Here is a 27,792-nt window from a genome sequence, read left to right on the forward strand (position 1 = left end):
ACCACTATGCAATTTGTGCATCTTGTTTCATTTAAGGGAAATAGCATTAATGGAATACCACTAAGAAATAAAGAATACATGAAAGATTACTCTTCTTATCCTGTTGATAAACAAGATTGTATTAATTCGATGCATTATAGATTTTGAAAGTAACACCAATACAAAAACACTACTTACCCAATTTTTTTAAAATATTCATGGCTACAGTGGTATCACAAGCTTGAGATCAGATGGTGCAAAAAGCTTGCAACTCCTATGTTAACTATTGTTACAATGGATATTGATAATGTTGGAACTGTGCTCCATTAGTAAAATGCAGAAAGAACTTCTGTTTAATCAATGGATGCTCCTATTTCATTGCATATGAATAATCCAGTTTCAAATGAAGGGATAGCATTGGAACCTGTCCTTGATAAAACCTACGAGATTTTACACATTGGGCAGGATTATGCTCAATCTAGACAGCAGCACGTGGCCACCCTCTCGCTGCAATTTCTGTAGCCATACATATTTTGTGGCTTTACAGAATTCTTTCGACAGCTCAGTACTATCAAATTGGTTTCAAGTTTCTCCAATAATTGGAGATGCTTCAAAACTGATTTATGCTACAAAATGTATCAAGTCATAACTTTAGTTACATTTCCAGAAATTACCAGAAAGCAAATATCAACAAACTACTTTTACAAGGTTTGCCATCCAATTCAAATCAATAGGGAAGCACTACTAAACACCTACCTTCCAGAGTTTCAATTTAGTGAACCTGTGCACCACTCTTGGACTAGCTGGCAAGTTGAGCAGTGGAAAATAAAGGCAGGGTGCAGACAACTGAGGCAGGGTGCAGACAACTGAGGCAGGGTGCAGACAACTGAGGCAGGGTGCAGACAACTGAGGCAGGGTGCAGACAACTGAGGCAGGGTGCAGACAACTGAGGCAGGGTGCAGACAACTGAGGCAGGGTGCAGACAACTGAGGCAGGGTGCAGACAACTGAGGCAGGGTGCAGACAACTGAGGCAGGGTGCAGACAACTGAGGCAGGGTGCAGACAACTGAGGCAGGGTGCAGACAACTGAGGCAGGGTGCAGACAACTGAGGCAGGGTGCAGACAACTGAGGCAGGGTGCAGACAACTGAGGCAGGGTGCAGACAACTGAGGCAGGGTGCAGACAACTGAGGCAGGGTGCAGACAACTGAGGCAGGGTGCAGACAACTGAGGCAGGGTGCAGACAACTGAGGCAGGGTGCAGACAACTGAGGCAGGGTGCAGACAACTGAGGCAGGGTGCAGACAACTGAGGCAGGGTGCAGACAACTGAGGCAGGGTGCAGACAACTGAGGCAGGGTGCAGACAACTGAGGCAGGGTGCAGACAACTGAGGCAGGGTGCAGACAACTGAGGCAGGGTGCAGACAACTGAGGCAGGGTGCAGACAACTGAGGCAGGGTGCAGACAACTGAGGCTCTGACTTCCATTTTGAACATGTAGATGGAAAAGTCAGAGACATTCTTACCTGTCAGAAAAAAAACTGCTGCGGCTTGTTATGTAGCAAAAGGCAAACATTTCAGCCCAATAATCTCCCCTTTCCCAATACAATCTGAAATCAAGCACTTCTGTTCATCCAGCAATAATTGTCATCAAACAAAGTAACCAGGTTGAATTTTTTTTTCTCCCAGATGAAACCAAATAGTAAAAGTCACCAATTTTACTTTGAGACAAAGATCTTCAGATGATGCAAAATCAAAGCAAAATAAAAAAATCAAGGAAATACTCTGCAGGTCAGGCACTGTCTGTGGGGAAACAGTCTGAATGTTATGCAGGAAATGATATAAATATTGGGGAACACAAAATTAAATTAAGGCAAAAACATTACATCTTTCAAACATTATCCTACTGCTTGGTGACAACCTACATTTATCATAGGTGCACTGACTGTGTATCCTCTAACAATTTCAATGGTGGTACAGCACAGCATCACCAATAACTTCTGTATTTAATTGCACACATTGGGCATTTTGTTCTTTTGGTTACTGTAAATTAAACTATTAAATATTTTCCTAATACGGAAAGACTAGATTATATAACATTAGAATGTGATTAAAAATGACAATAGTATATGTTGCACTACCTCTTGATTGAACTCCACTTGAAGCTGTTCTTCTATTTGATTACGATATTTAAGCAGTTTTGTTTCCCAAAAATCCTCTTGCACATTGGCTGGTTGAAAAGCAGCATATTCTTCATCAATCATTTGTAATTTATCAACTGTGAAAATATAAATTGAAAAATGAAATACTGAGGACAACAGCAAAACAACAAATCAGAAGGGAGCATTAGAAAATTAATTTTTTTTTTTACACTCCAAGAAAAGTGCAGAGAACAAAACAAAGGACTCTACATCACCTTTGTTGACCTCACCAAAGCCTTCGACACCATGAGCAGGAAAGGGCTTTGGCAAATACTAGAGCGCAACGGATGTCCCCCAAAGTTCCTCAACGTGATTATCCAACTACACGAAAACCAACAAGGTCGGGTCAGATACAGCAATGAGCTCTCTGAACCCTTCTCCATTAACAATGGCGTGAAGCAAGGCTGTGTTCTCGCACCAACCCTCTTTTCAATCTTCTTCAGCATGATGCTGAACCAAGCCATGAAAGACCCCAACAATGAAGACGCTGTTTACATCCGGTACCGCACGGATGGCAGTCTCTTCAATCTGAGGCGCCTGCAAGCTCACACCAAGACACAAGAGAAACTTGTCCGTGAACTACTCTTTGCAGACGATACCGCTTTAGTTGCCCATTCAGAGCCAGCTCTTCAGCGCTTGACGTCCTGCTTTGCGGAAACTGCCAAAATGTTTGGCCTGGAAGTCAGCCTGAAGAAAACTGAGGTCCTCCATCAGCCAGCTCCCCACCATGACTACCAGCCCCCCCACATCTCCATCGGGCACACAAAACTCAAAACGGTCAACCAGTTTACCTATCTCGGCTGCACCATTTCATCAGATGCAAGGATCGACAATGAGATAGACAACAGACTCGCCAAGGCAAATAGCGCCTTTGGAAGACTACACAAAAGAGTCTGGAAAAACAACCAACTGAAAAACCTCACAAAGATAAGCGTATACAGAGCCGTTGTCATACCCACACTCCTGTTCGGCTCCGAATCATGGGTCCTCTACCGGCACCACCTACGGCTCCTAGAACGCTTCCACCAGCGTTGTCTCCGCTCCATCCTCAACATCCATTAGAGCGCTTTCATCCCTAACGTCGAAGTACTCGAGATGGCAGAGGTCGACAGCATCGAGTCCACGCTGCTGAAGATCCAGCTGCGCTGGATGGGTCACGTCTCCAGAATGGAGGACCATCGCCTTCCCAAGATCGTGTTATATGGCGAGCTCTCCACTGGCCACCGTGACAGAGGTGCACCAAAGAAAAGGTACAAGGACTGCCTAAAGAAATCTCTTGGTGCCTGCCACATTGACCACCGCCAGTGGGCTGATAACGCCTCAAACCGTGCATCTTGGCGCCTCACAGTTTGGCGGGCAGCAACCTCCTTTGAAGAAGACCGCAGAGCCCACCTCACTGACAAAAGGCAAAGGAGGAAAAACCCAACACCCAACCCCAACCAACCAATTTTCCCCTGCAACCGCTGCAACCGTGTCTGCCTGTCCCGCATTGGACTTGTCAGCCACAAACGAGCCTGCAGCTGACGTGGACTTTTTACCCCCTCCATAAATCTTCGTCCGCGAAGCCAAGCCAAAGAAGAGTAGAAGCTGATTCTGGCCATTGAAACCCATGCCATCCAATTACACCTAATCAACCTACAACCTACAGGATAGGAGGAGTGCCTGGGGAAACCCTATATACACACACAGACAGCCCCAAATTCAAACCCAGGTCACTGGCACTATAATAATGTCATGCTAAACTGCTACTATTCTGCCCTAGAGATGATAAATCATTAACAAAGTTCATCAGATTCACATTGGAAAATAGTTGTAATTCCATTTGCTGCACAAGTTTAAATTCATTATCATCCTACAGTACATACACAAGATGAAACCGTGTTTCTCTGGACCATGATGCACACACATGCACTGCACATAGTTCCACACAGCACAATTATTATACATACATAAAAATATTATACAAAATAAATATGTATGAATAATTTACTCAATTTCATTCACAAGACCCAAGATCACTGGATACCATTCATCAATCTCACAGCCTTTGGGAAGAGTTATTTCCCAGCCTGGGACTTGATTTTGATGCCTCCTTTCTGATGAAGTAGATTAAAGATGGTAGAGATCCTAAACAATTCTTTAATTGCCTAATTAAGCAGTGCTTCTGGTGAATTCTGACAATAGAGGAAAGGGAGGCCCCAATGATTTTCTCAGCTTTTTAATTAACCTCTGTATTGACTTTATTTTGTGGATGGTTCTTTTTGACCCCCTTCGTCCAGGTTCAGGTAGTGTTCTATTCTTCAGTAAACATATCGGAAGGAAGGGACGACTCAAACACTTTGTTTCCCAGTACTTCTTTATTTTCACACAAGCTTGGTGGGAGGTCCATCACACCCCATAGAGGATCAAGGAGCTCCCCAAACAAACAAATATATGGATTTGTATATTCCTGACATGATCTAACTTAACCAATCACAAAACAGTCTTTTCCCATGTGACAAACATCATCCTATCAGCATTAAACTATGCACTATTCATCTACAAATCATATTATTTTGCGAACCAAATCACAGAAACTGGTTCCCCTTTCTTCAGACATTCCTCTTACAAGTCTGAAGAACTCCCGGCTAGTGAAAATTTACTAGCTCGGTTGTGGTTACGAGGCAACACCCATCATGGGGTCTCTCATTTTTCTTAAAGTATTTATGGCCCTCAAAACATTCTTTCACACATCAGCAAGGCACATACAGTATAGGCATTGGTTAACACTGATCAATATACATCAGTCTACACTAAGCTGACCCTTAATTCCACACTTTGCAGCTACCATACCAGACGATGATGAACCAAACACGACACTCTCAATTGTGCTCCGGTAAGGCATTTTCAAGGTAGAAACCGGTAGCTTTGCCCTCCTCAACTTCCTTAGGAAGTGTAGGCACTGTTACGTCTTCCTGACTAATCTATCCAGGATAGATCAACTATTACATGCACACCAATAAATTGTGCTCCGAACTCTCTCTAAAATGGAGCCATTGATGTTTAGTAGAGAGTGGTCGACTTTCATCCTCCTGAAATCCATAATCATCTCCAATATGGCTTCCCACTTCAGCTATTTTTTGACTACCCACAAGAACAGCACCTGAAATATTCATAGAAGCTGCCTGACCTATACAGGGGCATTCCAATTTCCTCTACCTTATAGAATAAGCTCTCAGTCCAACACTGTACAAATAATTACAGTACACTGTACAAATATGTACAGTGGCACCTTTAAGAAAAACTACAAAAGAGAAAAGTCCACCCCAGATCCTTACCAATAGATTCCTTGTACTGTGAACTATGGCTGGTCTGAACCTCTGCATCTCGAGAGTCCTTTGTTAGACAATTATCAGTCAGTTCCATCAAGAATTGAATAAGAAATCCTAATGACAATAGAAGCATTAAGAACCTGTTAAGAAATCTTTTGTTTGAACATTTACAAAAGGATTTCTAGTTTTTCCAAATGTATTACTGCAAATTTAAAACTAACTCTATTACCCTTTTTGTGGTCCTTTTGAAGATTTGAGATCTGAAGTTGGAAAAATAAAACACACGTCATGCAATATGTTAAAGAAACAACTCATTAACTATCAGATTTGTTTATAATATAATCAAACTCGTACTCACAATGGATTGGTAAAGGTCTGATCTTGAGCTGACTTTCATTATCTTTAGTAGATCTCTTGCTGTAAGTACCTTCAAAAAATTACAGCAAAATTAAATTCATAATTTGCTGATGGATAAACTCCATCACCAAGAATGTGCGAACAAGAGGTCACTCCACCAATTTCAATGCTCACATATTTTCAGTCAGGCTGCCTGGTATTAACTTGCCAGTTGTAGAAATAAAATGGAACAAAGAAAATATACCGATGAAGCCCTGTACCTTCTTTTTGATGGTTGAAACTTCTGTGCACTAGATGGAAAGGGTTTACAATTTCTCTCACCCTATTTAGACAATGCTCCCAGTAATCTATAGTGGAAAGGGAGCCCCTGTGATCCTTTTCTCTGTTTTAATGACCCTCTGTACAGGCGCACGCCAAGTTACTTTGTGCTGTCCACAATGGAACTCTTCATGTGCAGTGAAGAATGGTCAACCTTTAACCCCCCCTAAAGCCCACAATCATCTCCTTTGTCTCGTCCATGTTGAGACTCGGGTTGCTATTCTCAAACCATTTTGAGGCTTTCAATCTTCTCTCCATAAGCTGACTCATCACTGTGGCTGATGAGGCCAACAACTTTGAATCATCCATAAATTTGATCATTCTATTGTAACTAAATCTGGCAATGCAGTTGTGAATCAGCAGCGTGAACAGCCCTGATGTGCACCAGAGATCAGTGTGATGGGGCTTGACGTCTTTCCAGCAAGAAGTCCAAAATCCAATTGCAGAGAGGGGTCTTGAGTCCCTGCGAGGTCAGTTTATCCTCCAGCCTCTGAGGTATCATCATGTTGAATGCTGAGCTGAATTTAATGAGCACCTGACCAGAAGACAGCATCACCAGCTTTTAACATAAAGTAACAACAATCTAATAATCATCTATCAATGATACTGAAATGGAGAGCTTCAAGTTCTTCGGAGTGAAGATCAGCAACAATCTGTCCTGGTTCAGCCACAACGACGCTACGACCAAAAAAAACAGAATGACAATTCAAGTTTCTAATAAGCCTTAGGAAATTCAGCAGATCCCTAATGTCTTATAGATGCACCATAGAAAGCATCCTGTCCTTCTGCATGCCAGCATAGTACTGGAACTGTTCTGCCCAAGAGGGCAAGAAAGTGCAGAATTGCGAGCACAGCGCAGGCCATCTCACAAACCAAACCTGATTGATCAAATCAATTTATACCTCCGAACGCCAATATTAATCACCCTGATTACACTCTCTTCTCCCTTTTCCATTGGGAAGAAGATGCATCATCTTGAAAACACCAACCTCCAGATTCAAAGACAGCATGTTCCTTCTTGTTATCAGACTTTTTAATGCTGGTACTTAACTATGCTTTACATGTTGACTTGTCTCAATAGCACAGATCTTTTCATTGTAACTTGATACCCTGACAACAATTCCACAAGCTCCCACTTCATTTGAATTCAATTTGTTACCATGGTGCCCAAAATCAGATTACAATTGTTTTAAATACATTTATAAAACTTAACAGCAAAAACATACCTTTGGGCTAATTATTTTGGAGGAAAAAAAAACACTGCCTGTCCAATCGACAAGTACTGATTTCAAACTATACCAATAATTTGCTGTTATTTGCACCTCAAATCAGCTGCTTCTTGGTGGCAATAATCAGGGAATTATTTTAAAAAAATACAATGTTACCTTCTCCTTTTCTAAGCCACATTCTGGATAGAAGACAGAGAGTGAGTATTCATATCCCGTCCTGCTCAAGTGGTCAGCAACAATACTATTTGCAGCCATAATCAATAGGGAATCTTCCTCAGTAGAAGGATGTTGATGACGATTACTGCATGAAAGTAAATGTCCATTTAAATCAGGGCGTGTCAGTTCATGAACCAACTGATTTCGAAGCTGAGACTGTCAAGAGAAAATGTATCAATGAGTTAATAAGCCAAACTTTTGAAGAAATTTGCTTGCAAGCATGTGGACTTCTATAATTCACACAAGTTATTATTATTTAATGTGGATTAAATACTGGACACTGTACAAATTAGCATTCCTGGAAACTAAAAGTTTGCACACCCAACCTCAGGGTATAATATAGAAAAATGAATTAGGTAGAGCGAAAATAATTATAAATGAATTCCCAAAGATTCCTAAATTTCAAAGTTACACAATTGATTTAAAAACTACATGCAAACATCAGAAAGTAGCTGTTTAATACCCATCTATAATCAATTTAGTGCTGCAACTTAATTATTTATATTTTAAGTGATCTTCAAGGATCACAAAGTAACAATAAGGAAACTTTATTTTGCTTCCAATGCAAGCACCATATTTTTCCACTTTATATATAACCATGTATTTGTCCAAGCATTCAATATTCAGAAGTATTGGCAGAGCAGACATGTGACATCACATAGAACCACAAGATTCCTTTTCCTGGGAGCCTGGCAGAATTTCTACTTATCGGCTGTGCAAAAACCATGCTCAAGATCCATATACAAGAGAAATGTAAACAAACCGTGCAATAGAGAAAAAAAATTCAGTAATAAATAATGTGCAAAGTAGGAGTCCTTAAATTGTGTTTGTTGTTTAGGAGTTTGATGCTGAAAGAGTAGCAACTGTTCCTGAACCTGGCGCTACAAGTGTTGTAACACCTCTACTGGCTTCCTTAAGGTAGCAGCAAGAACAGAGCATGTCCTGGGTGGTGTGGATCCTTGATGATTGCTGATGCTCTCTAACAGCTGCATTCCATGTAGATTTTCTCATTGATAGGTAAAGTTTGCCTCTGATGTACTGTGCTTGGCCCACTACCTTTTGCAGGGCTTTCTGCTCAGAGGTATTGGCGCCCCCATACCAGGCCGTGAAGCACCCAGTCAGTACACTTTCCACTACACATCTGTGGAAGTCTGTCAGGGTTTTCAATGTCATACCAAATGTCACAAACTCCTGAGGAAGTGGAGCCACTGGCGTGCTTTCTTCATGATGACATTAGTTTGCTAGGTCTAATATAGTAACTCCCAAAATTTAAATTTCAGATCCAGTATCATAATTTATTGTCATGAATATATCATAAAATTTGCTCACCCTCTCCACCTTTGATCCACAATCGATCACTGAATTGTACACCTCTGGTTTTCTGTTCCTAAAGTCCACAAACAACTCCTTGATTTTGGTGACACTGATGTGAGGTTGTTGTTAGTACATCATTCACCCAAGTTTCCAATCTCCCTCCTGGATGCTGATTCATTGCCCCTTTTTATACAACCTATCATAGTGTTGTCAGCAAATTTTAGATGGTGTTGCTGTTGTACTGAGTACAACAGATCTATGTTAATACAAATCATTACTTTAATGTTAAAACTATATTTTATCTAGATATGGCTTAATAAGGTAGTTTGGGTGGCTACAGGGGACAAAGGCAACACATTAGCAATTTAAACACACATGGTTATTCGAGGTAAAAGACAAAAGCCAGTTTGAAATGAAAATGGATGCTGATTGAAGTTAGAGTCAAGAAGATGAAAAGGATTTATGATGGTTCTTGGGATAATGGAAACAATAGGTGTTAGTTCAAACTCGTGGCCATTTTAGTTCTGAGGAAAGCAGACTTCTCAGAGACATAACTGGACTTGAATGTTTTTACCACATTCATATCAAAAGACCTTACGAGTTTCAAAGACGGAAATGATGTCACATACCATGTGACATGAGAAGTTGGCTGGAAATATATTATTGAATTCAGACATTTTTGGTTCAGTTCAGAGAGTATAGAAGTCAAAACTCTGTGATACCCAGAGGTTGGAATCTTGTGAAAGACGGGATTGAATTACAGTAACCAGAATAGGTGCTGTTGTGTGTTACTCCTGGAAAAAGGGGAACACAGAATAAATGGCTTTTGAAATAAGGAAGACCATTTTGCTGACTCTTCGGGAAAAGAGGACAGAATTCTACTTGGTCAATTTTTGTAAGACTACTTCATTTAACCCTTGTCTGGGTTTGTGAATTCATTGTGGAAGAAAATAGCCACATTTGCTGTTTCTTTGAAAAGAGGACAGATTCTTTGTGTGGAAAACAGATTTCAAAATCTTCAGTAACAAGGTTTGATCCTGGGAAGACAGGAATTGTATTCTCCTTTTCACAGAAGGTACATTGGTGGCTCAAAACATTGTCTCGCCTATTTAAAGAATATCACTCAAGACATCTCTTCAAAAGAATTGTGTGTAAAGAGGCCTGAAGATAGGATTCTTAAAAGCACTTTATAATTATTTCTGAAATGAGAATTTAAGACCTTCAAGCAAGACTAAAATGATGCTGAAGTTTTAATAATTGACTTTTCAATGTGGGACTTTAATTATACACACACTTTACATTTGCGCATAGTGGGGTTAAATTTAGAGGTAAGTTTAGAGAATTGTAAGAAATGTTATGTTATCAATCATTTAATTAAAAACTATTATTTTGAATTTTCCATTGCTGTTCCTTTGTTAGTGTTAACAAAGCCCTTTTAGTCCTAAACAAAAAAATTTAAATGGGTATGTTAGTTTAAATTTGCCAACTCATTTTCTAGCCTTTGGGTGTCACGGTCTTGAACAAAGCAAGTACACTGCATTGCTCACTGACTTTCTCGCTCTACTGGCCCCCAATTTCCACAATACGGAGCCAGCACATGGTGTGCAACACCACATTGAGACCACTGGACCACCCATGTACATGCAGGTGCAGCAAATGCCCCAAGATAAGTTCCTCCAAGCCAAGGCCGAGTTTGCCATGATAGAGGAATTGGGAATCATCCGCCATTCCAACAGCCCATGGGTTTTGCCACTACACATGGTCCCAAAGAATTCTGGCTGCTGGCGCAACCGTACCGGACAGATACCCCATCCCACACATATAGGATTTTGCTGCACAACTCCAAGGTGCCAGATTATTTCCAAAGTCAATCTGGTGAAGGGCTACCACCCAGTGCACCAGAACAACCTCCAGAAGATGGCCATAATCACCCCGCTTGGCTTCTTCGAGTTCCTGAGAATGCCATTCGGGCTGAAAAATGTAGCCCAAACATTCCAGCGCCTCATGGACGTAGTGGCAAGAGACCTGAAGGGGATTTTAGTGTACCTGGACAACATTCTCATTGCCAGCCCAGACCCCAGGGCCCAGAAAGAACATTTAAAATGCCTGTTTGCCTGACTGCAGACTTTCAGGCTAACCATCAATCTGTCCAAGTGCCAGTTCGGTTTGTCCACCATCAACTTCCTTGAGCATCACATCTCCAGTGAAGGAGCAACACTTTTGCCTGACAAGGTCAAGGCCATTCAGAACTTTCCCAAGCCCAAAACCCTCAAAAGCCTGCAGGAATTCCTTGGAATGGTGAATTTCTATCATCCCTTCCTCCCAGGAGCAGTAGCCACCATGCAGCCTCTCTTCGACCTCGTTAAAGCAGGGAACAAGGAGCCAAGCTGGTCTGAGGAGGCACACCAGGCATTCGAAGAGACCAAAACAGCACTTTCCAAAGCTACATTCCAAGCACACCCAGATCCAGACTTACCCCTATCATTAATGATAGACATCTCAGACCAGTCAGTGGGTGCAGTGCTGCAACAGTGGGTGGATCACCAGAGATGACCACTTGCTTTCTTCAGCAAACACCTCTGACCACCCGAGCTGAAGTACAGCACTTTTGATTGCGAGCTGCTGGCAATGTACCTGGCCATACATCCTCGAAGGCCAAGTGTTAATGGCCTACATGGACCATAAGCTGTAGATTTTGTCTTTGTAAGACAGGACAAACCAGGTTACCCCCCTCCCGCCTTATGAAAGGCCTTTCAAGGTACTGAGAAGGGAAGGGTCTGTATATACTCTAGACATTGGAGGCAGGCATGACATATTTACAGTTAGCCGCCTCAAGAGAGCCCACTTGGACTATTCAGAGCTCTTTACTACGGTGCTGGGAGCGCCCAACCAAAGACAATCTCCCAAACCTCACCTAAAGAGACTGCGATTCTGGTGGGGGGGTGGTGGTGTAGCGGGCTAGATCAACCCCTCACACAACGGGCTGAATCACCATAGTGAACAGCCAGTGCAACAGAGCACAGGAGCTTTCCTTCCACCGCGCAGAATCTCCAGGCTGCAGGAGCGCATTGCCAAGGGAACGGCCAGGCCTCACAGCAGCATAATAACATCACTCCCGTGAGCCTGTCACCTCCCCTAAAAATGAACATGCGTGGTTTTAATAGACGGCAGTTACTGGTTTACATGCTTGGTGTGGGCAGGATTTATTTCAGCAGCTCTGCCTCTAGCAGTGCTACATATGGGTCTTTTAAATTTGCCTTTTATATATCATTCCTACAAAAATGCAATTTATTGTGGTAAATACCTTTAAAGAATCTAGGACACCTCGATTTTTGAATGTCTGATAAAGTCTTCTCCGAAGCTCTTCTGAAGAAATAGCTTGACTAGATCCAGAAGCCATGTTAGATTTTATTTGTAAACTGCAACACATTAAGCCAAAAAAACTTACATTACAAAATGTAAACATTGAGATCAATAATCATGATTAGAATATCTGAAATAACTATTCGTGGTGATACGTATATGTAACTGCTGATGGATTGCTTGCCCATCCCCCACTTTTAACTCGCTCCCTGGTAACTCTTCCCCTTGTGACCTTGGAATAGAGGTCGACACCCTTCTCCATCCTCAGTCGAGCACTTGGAATCAGGCTCGATACAAGTCTAAAGTATAATAAAGTCTATTGTTCCTCACTCTACGGCTTTGGAGTTATTGATAGAGCCCATCACTGTTTTAAAAAGTATAGTTACATAATATCAGCAAATAAACTATGTGGAAATACACATTAATAACTGGTTGAAACTAAAGCTTCCACAATTCCTGTAATCAGTCATGGTCAACACAGAAATTGCTGGAGGAACTCAGCAGGTCAGGCACCATTCAGGGATGGTAATAGTCAATGTTTCAAGTCTGAAATCCTTCATTAGGCATAGCAACAAACAGACAGAAGTACAAATAAAAGAATGGAGAGGAAAGAGGAGTGCAAGCTGGTAGATGATTAGTGAATATAGGTGAGAGGAGGCAGAAATGTGAAAAGTTGGGAAGTGAAGGGAGGAAGAGGCCAATCAGTGTGTGTCCTCCTCAGCACTTGGCCTCTTCCTCCTGACATTCTGTGCTTCTTACTCTTTCTCCCCCCCCCCCCCACATTTCTTTCCTTCTTACCTATATTCATCTATCACATGCCAGTCTAAGCTCCTCTCCCTCCCTCCCTTTTTTATTTAGGCTTCTGCCCATTTCTTGCTATTCCAGATGTTCCCCTAACTGTTGCTCCAGAATTTGCACTCTCTTGATTATGATTGTTTTATTCTGACTGTTCCTGTGTAACTTCTGCAAAACCTGCATACGCTACTCAAACTCAAGCAGAGCACTAAACCCTTTGTCACCCATAGTTCCTTCATTTGACTCCTTAAAGATTCTTCACAGCATCTTCCTCAGCCCAATTGCCACATCTCCAAACAGAAGACTTGTCCAAGTCCTATCTACTTGACATAAAGCTTCAATCATCCAGAACCAAACCGAAAAGAAAAAAAATCTAACATTTGCCAATTTTACCATGATCCAATTCTTTCACGCCTCAATTTCAAAGCATTTGATCCATCATCAAACCTATGCATGAACGAGGGACCTCTAACTTGACACCCACGCTCGCCTGTGCAAATCACTCTGCAAATTCAGCTTTAACTCAACACAGAAAGAGACCAGAGCTGATAGACACCGTGTCGTTAAGGTAGTCATTCCCAACCTTTTTCTTCCAACTCACATACCACTTTAAGTATTCTGTATGGTCATTGGTGCTCTGTGATTAATAAGGGATTGCTTAAGGTGGTGTGTGAGTGGGAAGGGAAGGTTGAGAACCACTGACTCTAGACCCAATTGTTACCAAAATATTTTGCTGGAGAAAAATTGTCATTGGCCCATTTCCTTTGGTGTTATCAAACCATGCACATAACAAGTCAACTAGGCATGATTAAAACAGTGGTATTTCTTTCCACCCACATCCCACCTTAAGCAATCCTTTACTAATCACAAAGCACCTATGGCCTAGGGAATACTTAAAAGTGGTCTGTGAGTTGGAAGAAAAAGGTTGGGAACCACTGCTACACAGATGATACCATTCATCATAAGTGTATACATTATAAAGCATAATGAATGATAGAAGTAATGCTGGCACAGCTGGAGAGAACCAATGCCAGATTTTCCAGCCCTCAGCACTATGAATTCGGATTCCACGTGCAGAACTAAATGGGTAAGTTTAACCTTGTCGAAATTCTACCCCCTTCGTTTCTTTCCACTCAACCTCCCTTCGAATTTTTTTTTCCTCGACAGTGACAACTTGTGCAAAAGCAAACGGGCTGCAATTCCGAGCATGAAGGCCGCCACGGTGCAGCCCCAAGCCATTGCTCCCTCCAACCCTCTTACCTCCACCTTAGGCGCATCCAACCCTGCCAGGCCTCCTTCCTTGAAGAAAGACGGGGGAGGGGGGCCTTGACGCCTGACATCACGCTCCGGCCGTTACTCCGGTAACCGCGGGACGCCGGGCTGAAGTCACCACTGCGACTCAATCGGAAGCGCGATGCGGATTGGTTACAAAGGGCTCCGGAAGACGCCAGCCAGCGATTGGTTCGGGTGTTGACGGTGCATTGCCCTTTTGATCGGCCTGGGATTCATTGCGGTGGTCAGTGTTGGCTGGTGCGACCCATTGAGTGACGGGCCCGCCCCCTCCAGCAGCAAGGCTGGTTTGGCGAAGACGAGGTATTTAATCCCCTGTTAATCGCAAGCGCTTGGTCCCGGCTGCTGGTGACTGGCTCTTGCCATCCCCGGGTTCGGGAGCCCTGACCCTCCCCCCGCCGTTGATGGTGTTTGTGTTCGCCTGAAGTTACTCCTGGCAGCGTCTGAGCTTAAACAAAGGTCTGTCTGAAATCAGGACGGAACGAGGAGAAGATAATGTTTTTTTTTATTTAGTCACTGAAATTCGGGTGATAAGTTCCAGATTTTCCACTGAAAATGCAAACGAGCTTCGTGGTTTTATTTAACTTCTGCAGGGGAATGTAGAAAAAAGTACTACTACTGGAATATTAAAGATTAGTTTGCAATTGCAGTTTGTTAAATGTTGTCTCTTTTTGCAGGTTAGACTGAGGAAAAATGGCTGGGAGCTTTTATTTTGTCATAGTTGGTCACCACGATAATCCTATTTTTGAAATGGAGTTTCTTCCAGCTGGCAAAATGGAACCCAAAGTAAGAATACAGTAGTTACCCATGCCCAAGTTGCATTTTTTCTATGATTTTTGTTACTAATTTTGACTAATGTTATTTGCTCCAGACATTTACTATCAATCAACTTGATAGACTCCACTGAACAATCTAAGGTGAATTGTCAATCTGCACAAGTATAATTTACCAGTCATTTTCCATCCCAAATGGGTTCCCAAATTAAATTTACAACTAGGTGTATTCTAATTAAGACCTGGATCGATATTACCCATAATGATTTGGAGTGCAGTCCCTGCAAAAAGGTAGAGACTTCCATTATGCCACCTGATATAAGCCCACAAACTCCACCAGATTTTACTTCAATGAGATCTCTTTCTACTTGTGAACTGTTTCCTCCCAAATAGCTTGAGGATCTATCTTTGGTCCACTCCTACTTCTAGCTTGTTCACTGCTTCAGTGACGTCATCTGAAAATTAGGTCTTTTTTTAAAAAAAATCTGCAAATGTTAGATCTGCGGTTGATACTAGAAAAACTCAGCAAGTCAGGCAGAATGTGTGGAAAGGGTTAGTTTGAGATTGAAGGCCTTTTGACAGAGCAATGAAGGAGAAAAATAAAAATGCAAGAACAGAAAAGAATGCAAAATATCTCTGACAGGTCAAATGTGCTTTATAGGTAAATTGCAAGCAACGTGAACTGCTTTAATGGATGCAGTTGCAGAAAGAGAATGTAATCCTTTATTCATAAAGCATTCAAATCTTGTTGGTTAACAAGTGAACACAAAGGAATACAGAAGTTCCAAAATGTAGTTTATAGGACATTCCACGCAAGTGAAGAGAGATGCTATCCCAGTATGTTTTCTGCCACACTCCAGTTTGGATCAAATTTGTCACTCTCCTTGTGGATCTCATACCTTTAACTTTTGACCAGTCTACTTGTGTGGAATGCTGCAAGAAGACTTGCTGAAATTCTCTGCACTACATTGAATGCATCATCAACTTGCTTGATCCTTGATGGTTGTCCTGATTAAACAGTATCTTTCTAAAATCAGTGGTTTTCAAACTGCCCCCTAAACTCACATTCCACCTTAAGCAATCCCTATCCCATAGGTGCTCTGTGACAGTAAGGGATTACTTGAGGTCATATGTGAATGGGAGAAAAAAGGGTGAGAACCACTGCTCTCGACCCAATTTTTACCTATTTTGCTTGAGAAAAATGGTCATTGACTCACTTCTTTTGGAGTTCTGAAACTGTGCACATGATGAGTCAATTAGGTACAATAAAAAGGTTTTCAAACTTTTTTTACTCACATCTGACCTTAAGCAATCTCTTACTAATTAATCACAGAGCTCCTTCGGCACAGGGATTGCTTAAGGTGGAATGTGAGTTTAGTGGGCAGTTTGAAAACCACTGTTCTATTGAAGCTTCATACTATCTCTCAGAATTGATTCCAATAATTTGTCCACTATGGAAGTCAAACAAAATGGATTCAACTACTAAGTTTCTTTTTAAACAATAAACTGTAGTTTGGAGGATCAGAAAGTAATGGTTAGAGTCTCTCTAACTTCTTCCTTTATTCTTTGCATCCTGGGGTGGATTTCATCAGGATTTGTCTTACTTTCAACAATGCTAAACCTTTCAAGTTATTTTCTTACAAGCTTATACTGTAAAATGTACACCTGAATTATAATGTCTCATTCCCTTCAATATCATATTCTCTAATAACCTTCCACTTCCGCAGTTAGCTTTTTTTTTGCCCCACTAAGCTTTGCTCATTATCTTGCTCTTTATGTAATTACAAAGCATTTTAAATTAGACATACAGCACTGTAACAGGCCAATTTGGCCTGTTGAGTCTGTGCTGCCAAAATTACATCCCATTAACTTACAATCCAGTATGTTTTTGAAGGCATTTTAGCATTTTCATTTTTTCAAACTTGCAAAAAATGTCATACCCTGTATTTGCTTTTATTATTAATTTCATTCTTGTGTTTTCATGGTCTTGTCTTTCTGCTCTATTAAACCATTGATACTTGATTCTTTTTTATTTAACCATAATCCTACCCTAAATGCAATTCCTCATTGATGGAACTCTAGATTTGCTACTCCTACCTTTGACCTTTGTGGGAATATATTTACCATGGACTCCTTTTATGCCCTTCTTGAGTATCACTGTTTTGCTAAATCACTTCACTCTTGTGCATTGGTTTTCAAACTTTTTCTTTCCATTCACATACCACTGCTTTGATTAGTAAGGGATTACATAAGGTGGTATGTGAGTGGAAAGAAAAATTTGAAAACCACTGCTCTAGTGGCAGTTGCCTTCCTGTAGTTTAGGAATTGTAAAAAAAATTTTGTCCTTTTCATTATTTATGCTAACACTTAATACATGCTAACACCAGTTCCACCAAAATGCTTGGCTGCTAATAGTAGGCCCTTTTATAGATGAAAAAAAAAACGAATGCAAAGATAGATTTTCCATCTTTATATCGCTGCATTTGCCTCCATAAAACATCTGAAGGCAGATTGACTGCTCGAACTCACTCCAGCTTCCATCTGCCTGGGGGGTACACTTGGAGGTGAAGTCACTCCACCTCCTCTTAAAGGATCGCCCCTGAAGGTGGCTCCAAAGGGGAAGGCTGATGATGTTGGGATGACTCTGTCAGCCTGCAACCCAGGACCACAAATTTTAAAACCCTTATGGTTAATAAAGGCTATTAGATTGCTCAGGAGATCTGCATGAGTCCTAAGTACAGATCTCCACTAGCATTCTTACCTGCTCTTTGAGTACAAGTCACTTTTCCTTCTTGCCGCGCAAGTTTGACATCACTGTGGCGGGCGGCGCTACTGCACCATTTGCCCTGCCTCCTTCAGCTCTGGAAGACGGCTCCTGACTCAGCTTTGCACAAAGGCACTGCAGGATCTGTCTTACAGGTCATTACCATAAAAGGTAAAATCACCTTTTTTTTAAAAAACTTGAGCTGGCTATAATGCTGTGTTTCATCATAAAAAGGCCTACTGTTTTCCTGTCCAATTTAATTCCTTAAATTGAATCCACACTGACCTCTAATCTTCAGGGTGATAATTACAAAGAATGACTTTTCAGATTATTGTTGTGTGTAAATAAATTTTCTTCAATACAGGATGATCACCGCCACCTTAACCAGTTTATAGCGCATGCCGCCCTTGACCTGGTGGATGAAAATATGTGGTTATCCAACAATATGTACTTGAAGACTGTTGATAAGTTCAATGAATGGTTTGTCTCTGCATTTGTTACAGCTGGACATATCCTTCTTTGAGTAAACCATTCATGGGTTGAAGAGAGTTGTTCCTTTTTGTTCTTGTTCAGGAATTTGTACATTGTCTGGTATGTTCACTGTACCCAAAAATGGGGTCTTGGAGTAATCCATTGTCCCTTTTATTTACTACCTTGCCCAATCAATTTGTGTTGGTTTGTTTTTAAATCCTGCCCTCTTCAAAAAAATTCTTTTCATTACTCAAGTTATAGCAATCCATCTAATTTGCTACTCCAGCAATTAATAGTACATATCCACTGGATTGATTAGTAGCAGTTGCTCTCTCACTCCATCATATTCACAAAAACTCATTTTAATTCAAGACCATCAGATGTATGCAAAGGAGCATTGCAGAGTATGTGACATTGTCACAGAAGATATAGAGTAACCACAGACCCTGAGTGTTCAGTGACATTACCAGGGCTGGTTCCATTGACTGGACCAACCACAAATGGACACAGTTAGCATAGTGGTTAGCACATTGCCGCTACGGTGCCAGTGATCAGGACAGGATTTGAATCCTGCACTTGTCTGTAAGGAGTTCGTATGTTCTCCCTCTGTCTGCATGGGTTTCCTCTGAGCGCTCATTTTCTCCCACCCTTCAAAACCATAGTGGGGGTTGTATGTCCATTGGGTGCATTTGGGCAGAATGAGTTCATGGGCTATGCTGTATGTCTAAAATGAAAATTTAATCATGGCTACAAAAATGAGACAGGCGGAGTATACAGCAGTTGTTGACTTGTTTCCTAAGATTCTAAAGGCTTTGCACCATCTACAAAGCCACAAATTGCAAGTATGATTAAATAATTTGTATTTTTCTGGATGATTGCAGTGACATCAACTTTTGAAGTTCAACCACAGTCGAGAAGGATAGAGCCCACTTGATTGGCAACCTCTAGTCACTCTGAATGTTCATTTGCCACCAACTTGGTGCTATCTACAACAGATCAGTTATTCACGTTGTTCTTGCAACACCTCCCAAACACAAGACCACAATCACCAAGGAGGACATGAGCAGCAAGTTCATGTTGCAAACTATCCAAACTTGGAAATATTACTGGTCCTTTATCAGCAGGGACTAATTGAAATGAGAGAAGTATTTCCTTTGTGGACCCTATGTGGTTCAGCTTGAGTTGACAACAGACTCTCCAAGGCAAATAGCGCCTTTGGAAGACTACACAAAAGAGTCTGGAAAAACAACTATAATATACTCCTATGAAATATGTCATATTGTGGCTTAAAGAGAATAACTGCTGAAAAACTGATTTTGTTTTTGCTCATTATTTTCCTTAATTTCTTAACACACATGAGATTCATTATGTTGCATGATGTTCGGCAAGAAGATGGTATAAAAAATTTCTTCAATGATGTCTATGATTTGTACATTAAGGTAAGTAGATTTTGTATTCCCTAATTGGGCAATTATAGTTACTGTTGAAATTTAATGTGTGTAGTCTTGATTATTACATGCAGAATGGAAATTGTATAGAGAGTAAAATTTGAATATGAGCTTGTAATAAGACAAGTCTGAATATTGAACACCATCAATGGCTGTTGAGGAGACAAAGGATTATATCTCATGACTTGGGAAAAACTTTACTCTCCCCACAAATAAATTGGTGTGATAATTAGATTTTGAACTTGCAATGTTATATTAATTTTTAGTTTATAAATAGTGCACCTTTTTAACCTGTTTGGATTTCTGTTTCTTACCTGACTTTTGTTTCTCTTATAGTTTGCTATGAATCCATTTTATGAACCCAACACCCTCATTCGATCAACAGCATTTGATAGAAAAGTTCAATTCTTGGGAAAGAAACACCTGCTGAGTTGAACGCTTCTAATTATTAAAGGATAGACTTTGTATTTGTATATGTCAGTGGCTTGTAATTTGATTTCTCCAGCTGCGCTGCCACAAGTCTATAAGGTATATAGACTGGATTTTATCATCCCATTCAGTGCAATGTAATGCTGATTTGTCGAGGAAAATAATGCATATGTGCCCACTCACAACAAATGTAATTGTAAATTGAACTTGTCTTAATCTGATTGGGTGTACATTGATGGATAATGGGGGAGTGAAGAGGAAGGAAGTGGTGACATGAGCCTGTATACATTTTGACTGAAAATTTGTTCCTCATTATCAGTGCTTCATGTTCATTAATCCAACATGCTTAATTTTTGCTATTATTGTAGGAGTCACCCTCCTTTAATGGTCGTACATAGTGGTTTGGCTCCAAAAAGAAATGCTTATTTTCCAACCAATTTGGCTCCTGATTCCATTGTCATTCTTTAGGACAAAATAAATGGCAAATGATGACAAAAATCAAAATGTCCACCCTGGTTTAAATCAGTCTTCAGATAAAGTCTTTGTATACTGCCATAGTAACAGTTGAGATAAAACTGCTGCTGGAGAATTTAGTTTTCATTGAGCAAATCATGGTTTGAATTGTAATTATCAGACTTCTGGATGAAAGTTTCAGAGGGCTGAGCTTCACTGCCCTCGCTATTGGATAGTCAGCTGCTAGCATTTTGAAAGTACTGGTTAACTGCCTCAAGTGAAAATAAGCCATTTGACCCCTTAAGTATCACACCATACAAGCTCAAAGAGATTAAGAGATGACCTCATGAAATTCCTGCATTGCAAACACGAAATCAGAATTTATAATGTCATGAAATTCAGTGTTTTGTGACATTCATAACCATCTTACAACATTATGTAAAAATAAGTGCACAGAAAGTAAGGCTGGTTCAATGATTAATCAGGATTAGTCATTTTCATTGAAAAGTGAGGGGAATATTTCAGATTGACCTTTTTTTTTTAAAAATCATAGCATTGAAAATTAGGGAAAAATTAATGGCTATGATCAGGTGAACACCAGGAACAACTGAATGACAGAATTACGCAGAGGCAGGTGAATAATAAAGTGCATATTCAGTGAAGGTCCAAAACTTGATTTCTCCCCCCCCCCCGGAAGAACTCATGCCTAAAATGTCAGCAATCTATCTTTGTCTCCTATAGATGCTGAAAAGACCAGCTGGGTTCCTCCAGCATTTCGGTGTGTTTACGACAATCTGTTAAAACAGTTAACATATTTACAGAAACTTATTTGCATCATTAACACAAAGCAATTAGAGTTCAGTTTTCCTTTGGGCTCCTAACCACATCCAGAGCTTTTAACTATCAAACTGATTTCTTCCAATTCTGCCCCTTACCAGAGAAGTATGTGTTGGGTTCAGTGCCCTCATGTTCCCCACCTGTGCAACCCCATTTTATCTCCGACAACTTTGGATTCTGCTGTGATCCCAGCCTGACAGAGTGCTTTGCACGTGCTCCATATTCAAAGCCATTGCCTAATTAAAAGAAAATTAGGTTGCATGAGATACCCACGACTTCCGGCACTACCGAATCTACAAATAACTGATACACGACTGATGTGGGTGTGACCATTTAATACACCTGTGCAGTAAATTAAAGTGCAAATTTCAGACTCAAATTTTCATGTTTAACAAGATCTAGATTTCATGATTACTACATGGGAGGTTTTCGGACCATGAGAGTACCAGAAGAAATAGAACGTTGTGCCATTCTCTAAGATTAAAAAAAATCAAGTGCTGATGGTTCTTAAAGTCATTGAGGGTAGTATTCTAACAGAATACAAATTGATGCAACTATAAGCTGTAGTCATCAAAAGGAATAAATAATTACAGTACAGTACCCCCTATCTGAAACTCTTAGGAGCAGATGTTTTCTTGGAACAATGGAACAAAGTAGCATCAGTAGAATACCTGTATCAGCGGTTAAACAGCAGGCTTTTTGAGCACTGACATGACAACACTGGAAAATTCACATGAAATAATCAGTATTTACCTAAAAAAATCTGTTTACAAATGAAGATAAATGCAGCACCAAACACTAGAAATTCTCATTTGCCATTTTCAACCATCTTTGAACACCAGAGCTCTGGTTATCAAAATGGCACCAACAGTGATTTTTTTCTATTTGTGACATGTCAGCACCAAAAAAAATCTTTGGTTTTTGGATCTTTTCAGATTTGACCTGTACTGCATTCCATCAACTCTAAGGACCTCATGTTGTACAATTTTTTTTCAAGTTCCAAATTCGAAAACTAAATGTGTCATACACTTAAATTGTCATTGGAAAAATAATACTAACAATTCCGGGGGAGCACAATTGGTGCAGCAGTTAGCGCAATGCTTTTTAGAGCATCAGCAAGAGAGATCGGGGTTTTAAATCCCATGCCGTCTGTAAAGAGTTAGTACGTTCTCCCCATGTCTGCACAAGTTTTCTTTGGGGGCTCCAGTTTCCTTCCACCATTCAAAATGTGTTGAGGGTATAGGTTAATTGGGTGAAATTGGGCAGCAGCTTCGAGGGCCGAAATGGCCTGTTACCATGCTGTACGTCTAAATTTTAAATATTCAAGAAATGTGCTTTTGTACAGCAAATTGCAAGTCCTGTGAGAATAAAAGGTTAGTTGAATACCTATTTCCTGCAACCTTTCAGAATTATGTAAAACCATACTAGATAGGTGATATACATGTAGAGCCAGAGGATGCACTTACTTTTCCATATCATCTTGCAAATGCAAAATTATAAAAAGAGCAATAAGATGAAAATTTTGTTTACCAGCATTCTTGACTTTTGAAGCCTTTTAAAAATAATTTTGACAAATCCATTCATTCTGGAATTTCATAAACAATGGGACTTCTTTTATAATAAACCAATTTTTTTTAAAATTGGTGGGCAAAGTTTCTTCCAATTTCAGCAGATTAAAAATCCAGGAATGTGTTTTATTCTGCCAAGTTACCTTCCGGCACACCAGAATACTTGTGGAAGTTCCCTATGTTTCTTAATAATAGATAGAGGAAACACTATTCAACAGCCTTAGAGTGGTTCTCCTTTTTGGTATTTTGTGAAATTTTTGTAGGGTTGTTGGAATTTTCCAGCAGCTCCTGACTGAACAGTAACATGGATCTGTTCCAATTCGCCTATCATAGCAACAGGTCAATGCCAGATGCCATATCAGTGGCTCTACAAAGCCCTGGGACACCTAGACAGCAAAGATGCATAAATCAGGATGCTCTTTATCAACTACAGTTTAGCATTTGACACCATCTCCTCAACACTGATCAGAAAACTCCAAGACTTGGGACTCAACAACCCACTGTGCAAGTGGATTCTGGATTTCCTCACCACAATCTGTGGAGATGTTTTTGCCAATCCTCAATCTCCATCAGTACTGGAGCATCACAGGACTGTGTTCTTGGGCCCCTCCTCTACTCAATTTACACCTATGATTGTGTGGCTCAGTATGACAATAATACCACAGTAGTGGGTTGTGTATAAAAGGTGATGAGTCAGTGTACAGGAAAGCTTGACTGAATGGTGCACCAACAAAAACTTTGCACTCAATGTCACCAAAACCAAGGAGCTGTTTTATCAAGGGAAAACAAAGGGTATACAATCCAGTGATCTTCAGGCAATCAGAGGATGAGCAAATTTAAGTTCTTGGGAATCACCATCTTGGAGGATCTTTCCTGTCCCCAACAGACTAATGTCATCGTAAAGAAAGCCCACCAGTGCCTCTAGTTCCTCAGGAGTTTACAGAGGTTTGGTATGACATCAAAAACCCTGGCAAATTTCTACAGATGTGTAGTGGAAAGTGTGCTGACCGGATACATCATGGTCTGGTATGGGGACACCAATACCCCTGAGTGTAAAGCCCTCTAAAAAGGTAGTTGTCACAACTCAGGACATCATAAGCAAAACCCTCCCCACCACCAAGAACATGGAAACGCTGTTGTTCCAGGGCATCATTAATCATCAACGATCCCCACCATCCAGCACACAGTCTGTTCTCACTGCTTCCATCAGGAAAGAGGTCTAGATCCACAAGACACATCATCAGGTTCAGGAACTGCTGCTACCCCTCCACCATCAGACTCAACAAACTCAATTAGAGTCTCATTTCAGGACTCTTTTGCACTTTATTGATTCTCAACATTGCAGAGAATTTTGTTACATTTCATTATCTGTTTACAGTTCTTTATTTGTTTAAATATCTATGTTGTGTAGTTTTTTTTGCACTACCAATAAATGACAATTCTGCTTTGCCTGTAGAAAAAGAATCTCAGGGTTGTATGTGAGGTTGTGTATGTACTCTGACAATAAATCTAAAGTCAATTGGCAAAGAATCTTGATCAAGCATCACTAGAAATATGAAATCCAAGGCTTTATCTAGCGACATCTCAGCAGTGACAGACAGGGAGATGAGAGGTATGCAAACAGTATTGATTTGTAACACACAAACTCTACAACCATTCAAATGTGATTTATTTTTATTTGTCCACTTGAAATCAATGCTATCTACTTGTTTCTCCTGAATCTTAAATCCATTAATCAGAATATTTTCATTTTAAAAAAATTAAAGGACAGATTATTTGCTTTTAAAATTAAACGTACCAGAGAAAAAAAACCTGTATCTGTAGTTTATTCTTATTCACACAGACAAATTATTAACTGAGAAAGTTGCACTAAATAATTATAATAAAAAATATCAATTATTGGAATAACCATCAATGCATTTGGTAAAGACTCCAGAAGCTGCTTTCACTGTACCATTATCAAGAACCTTGCGTAACCACAGGCTGCCCTAGCACATTCAGAACCCAATACTGAACTTTTGTAGGAAAACATCAACTGATTTGCTTAAAGCTCATCCCCACATATATCAATAAAGTCTATGCTTAAAATCTGGTGGAATTTATATTTTATGCCTTTTTTAATAATACTTCAACAAAGCAAATGCAACTGAAACTACATAATCCTGTTTGCAGAATGCACTGATCAGCGGGATCATGTTTACATTTGAGGATTAAGATTGGTCGGAAAGGCAGAAGAGCTAAACTGCACAGAAATTGTATGAAAAATATTCACAATTTTGAGAGAAAATTTTTATTTAAATGTCTGAAATAACTGTCGGTCCCAGAAAATACAACTTATCCTATTTCAAATTCTAAAGATGATTCCAGCCTCAACCTATGGAGTGTGTATGGAAAGAAATACACCTACAAAACTTGGAAAACTTCAATCATGAATTTGAGAACATGGTGTAATTTACAACTATGCAGAATCGAGAGTAAATCTTCCTAAAAAGATCCTTCATCAATTACCACAAAAACTTGCAGATCCAGGAAATCAAATAAAAAAAATTTTGCTTGCACTCATGTTCAGGCAGCATCTGTGGGAAATGCAAGTTTCAATATTTCAGGATAAAGATCCTCTGACAAGAACTGAGAATGACAGAAAATAGGTTAGTTTTAAGTTGCAAATGGTGGGGGAGGGAGGGATGGACAGGTCACCCTATGAATGGATGAAACCAGGGTTGCTATGGGAAAGTTGAAGTCAGCTGGTTGATTGGTTAATGAGAGAGAGCAAGCATGGAACAGGCAAAGGCTGAGAATTGCAAAGCTGTTGGAAATGGGCCATCAGGCAGCACTAGGAAAGAGAAACTGAGTTGAGATTTGAGTCAGATCTGGCCAATTCTGATACAAACCAATAACCATAAATTGTCGAATTTGATCTAGGAACTAGAAAACTCCAATATACCCAAATGGAAGACAAGGTGCTATTCTTCAATGATATATTTAGCTTCATTATAATAGTGCAGGAGGTAGACTGGTTACAGTGGAGTGTGGTTCTCTAAATATTTGCCATGGATGTTTCAATGAGATGCATTGCATCCAACAAAAAAATGCCACCATTACCCTGATGAAAGTGTTGATATACATAGTGATCGAGCTTTATATTCCACCAAAATACACTATTACCATTGTGAAAAGTGTATTACATGATCCTCTCATAACAGTGCTTAGGAAATTTCTGATGAGGTTCAAGTGCTGAAAATGACATGTATACATCCATCAACCTCTAAAATAAAGCAATTCTGTCACTTTAAGGAGGATCTCAATCACTGGTTATCAACTTTGATAAAGGTTGGCATTCATTTTTTTTTTAAAAAGAGTAATGAATTTCCCCACATGCAGATATTCAGGCAGTCACAAATGATCCTACTTTTCAAACTACCATGAAATCTAGCAACAAAAATTGATCCCAGTAGTAGATAACAATGGTGTCACCCAAGAGGCTCCAGAGCCCTATGAATGTTCAGTATAAAGGCATATACAATGTGCACACAGCATGATGAGTTAAATAAGAAAATTCTGCAAATGCTGGGATCTAATGCAATACACAAAAGTGCTGGAGAAACTCAGCAAGTCATCGGAAGCAAATGTGTAAATTTTAGTTCAGTGCAAATGTGTGCCAAATAGCCTATTCCTGTGTTCCAAGTTACAACTTTTATAGTTTATGTCTTGTGAGACTTAATTGGTTGAACACTGACTAAAGCAGTTCAAAACTGATTCTGAGAGATGACATAGCCTTTAGACCAAGCTCCTGCCACTGGAACAACTTCAACCGAAGATCACCAGAAGCTTGAAAAACAGCACCTCTTTTATCAAGTAAGCACTTAATAAACCAGTGAAGTGAAACATGAAAGTCTGCACTGTGATTGTAGTAAAAACAAAAATGCTGGAGAAACTCATCAGGACTCGCAGCAACAATAGGAGGTAAAGATAAATAATCATTTCGGGCCTGAGCTCTTTGTCAGGCATACCTTGACAAAATGGCTCAGGCACAAATTGCTGAGTTGCTCTTGCATTTTTACTTATTGAAACCATGGTTAACTTAAGAATCATTATTTTATAAAACCATGATAGATATTGCTATTTAAAGTTGCACTTTATCCATTTACCTTTCACCATATTTCTCTCTAGCTTATAAACTCACTCAAGCATTGCTAGCATAGTTTATTTTTGTGGTTATCTAGTTTTTACTCAGTTTAATTGATAGTACCTGACAGAATGGCCAATGTACCAAGGGACTTCCCATTTTTCTTAAATTGGATCTTTAGAAGAAAGGGTTTTAAAGGGTCATTGTCCTGAAATGTTGACTATTTCTCTCTAAACAAATACCTGTACTACTTGACCTGCAGAATCTTTCCTGCATTTCATTTGTTTCCCTAAGAAATCAAAGGGAAGAGCACTTTCTCAGAAGTGCAGAGGATCATCAATATTCTCAAGATCATGGAGCGGGGCTTGAATCTGTAATATGTTGCCTCAGCTGTGAGCACAACTACTGAGCAAAACCTAAATTTACACACTACAAACATGCTTTTGGGACAGGTTTAGTGAATGTATTTAAAATTAAGTGAAGCAATTGCAAAATATATGAACTAGTTGAAAGACTGCACAAGAAATTCAGTTACTCAAGAAAGACAAAAGAA

The 27,792-nt window shown here is 40.0% G+C and overlaps 2 protein-coding genes across 4 annotated transcripts in view; one reads left to right on the forward strand and one right to left on the reverse strand.

The window, feature by feature from the left end:
* Positions 1 to 14,458, reverse strand: part of ofd1 (OFD1 centriole and centriolar satellite protein) — a 94,156-nt gene extending 79,698 nt beyond the window's left edge. For both annotated transcript variants that reach the window (XM_069889945.1, XM_069889944.1), the window contains exons 1-7: positions 14,341 to 14,458; positions 12,227 to 12,341; positions 7,549 to 7,764; positions 5,847 to 5,915; positions 5,718 to 5,748; positions 5,495 to 5,602; positions 2,118 to 2,254 (exon numbers count right to left, since the gene is read on the reverse strand). In XM_069889945.1, coding sequence (XP_069746046.1) covers positions 2,118 to 2,254; positions 5,495 to 5,602; positions 5,718 to 5,748; positions 5,847 to 5,915; positions 7,549 to 7,764; positions 12,227 to 12,341; positions 14,341 to 14,420 — 756 coding nt within the window. In that variant the 5' untranslated portion in view covers positions 14,421 to 14,458. The remainder of the gene's footprint in view (positions 1 to 2,117; positions 2,255 to 5,494; positions 5,603 to 5,717; positions 5,749 to 5,846; positions 5,916 to 7,548; positions 7,765 to 12,226; positions 12,342 to 14,340) is intronic.
* A 66-nt stretch (positions 14,459 to 14,524) lies between these two features.
* trappc2 (trafficking protein particle complex subunit 2) lies at positions 14,525 to 20,759 on the forward strand. 2 transcript variants are annotated; one of them, XM_069889962.1, is made up of 5 exons: positions 14,525 to 14,673; positions 15,048 to 15,156; positions 18,272 to 18,414; positions 19,730 to 19,817; positions 20,163 to 20,759. In XM_069889962.1, the coding sequence occupies exons 2-5, from the start codon at positions 15,064 to 15,066 to the stop codon at positions 20,259 to 20,261; spliced, it is 423 nt and encodes a 140-aa protein (XP_069746063.1). In that variant the 5' UTR covers positions 14,525 to 14,673; positions 15,048 to 15,063; the 3' UTR covers positions 20,262 to 20,759. The 2 variants fall into 2 exon arrangements, with proteins under 2 accessions (XP_069746063.1, XP_069746064.1); XM_069889963.1 differs by lacking the exon at positions 14,525 to 14,673 and adding an exon at positions 14,707 to 14,829.
* The last annotated feature ends 7,033 nt before the right edge of the window (positions 20,760 to 27,792 follow it).

Source organism: Narcine bancroftii, chromosome 7 (genome assembly GCF_036971445.1).
Source record: "Narcine bancroftii isolate sNarBan1 chromosome 7, sNarBan1.hap1, whole genome shotgun sequence".
In the NCBI taxonomy this organism is placed as follows: Eukaryota; Metazoa; Chordata; class Chondrichthyes; order Torpediniformes; family Narcinidae; genus Narcine; species Narcine bancroftii.

Bases quoted from the DNA above. Each gene is read 5' to 3' on its own strand.
- trappc2 (XM_069889962.1), top strand. From the start codon at position 15,064: ATGGCTGGGAGCTTTTATTTTGTCATAGTTGGTCACCACGATAATCCT. The intron at 15,157-18,271 runs GTAAGAATACAG...TCTTCAATACAG, and splicing joins CTGGCAAAATGGAACCCAAA to GATGATCACCGCCACCTTAA. The intron at 18,415-19,729 runs ACATATCCTTCT...TAATTTCTTAAC, and splicing joins TCTGCATTTGTTACAGCTGG to ACACATGAGATTCATTATGT.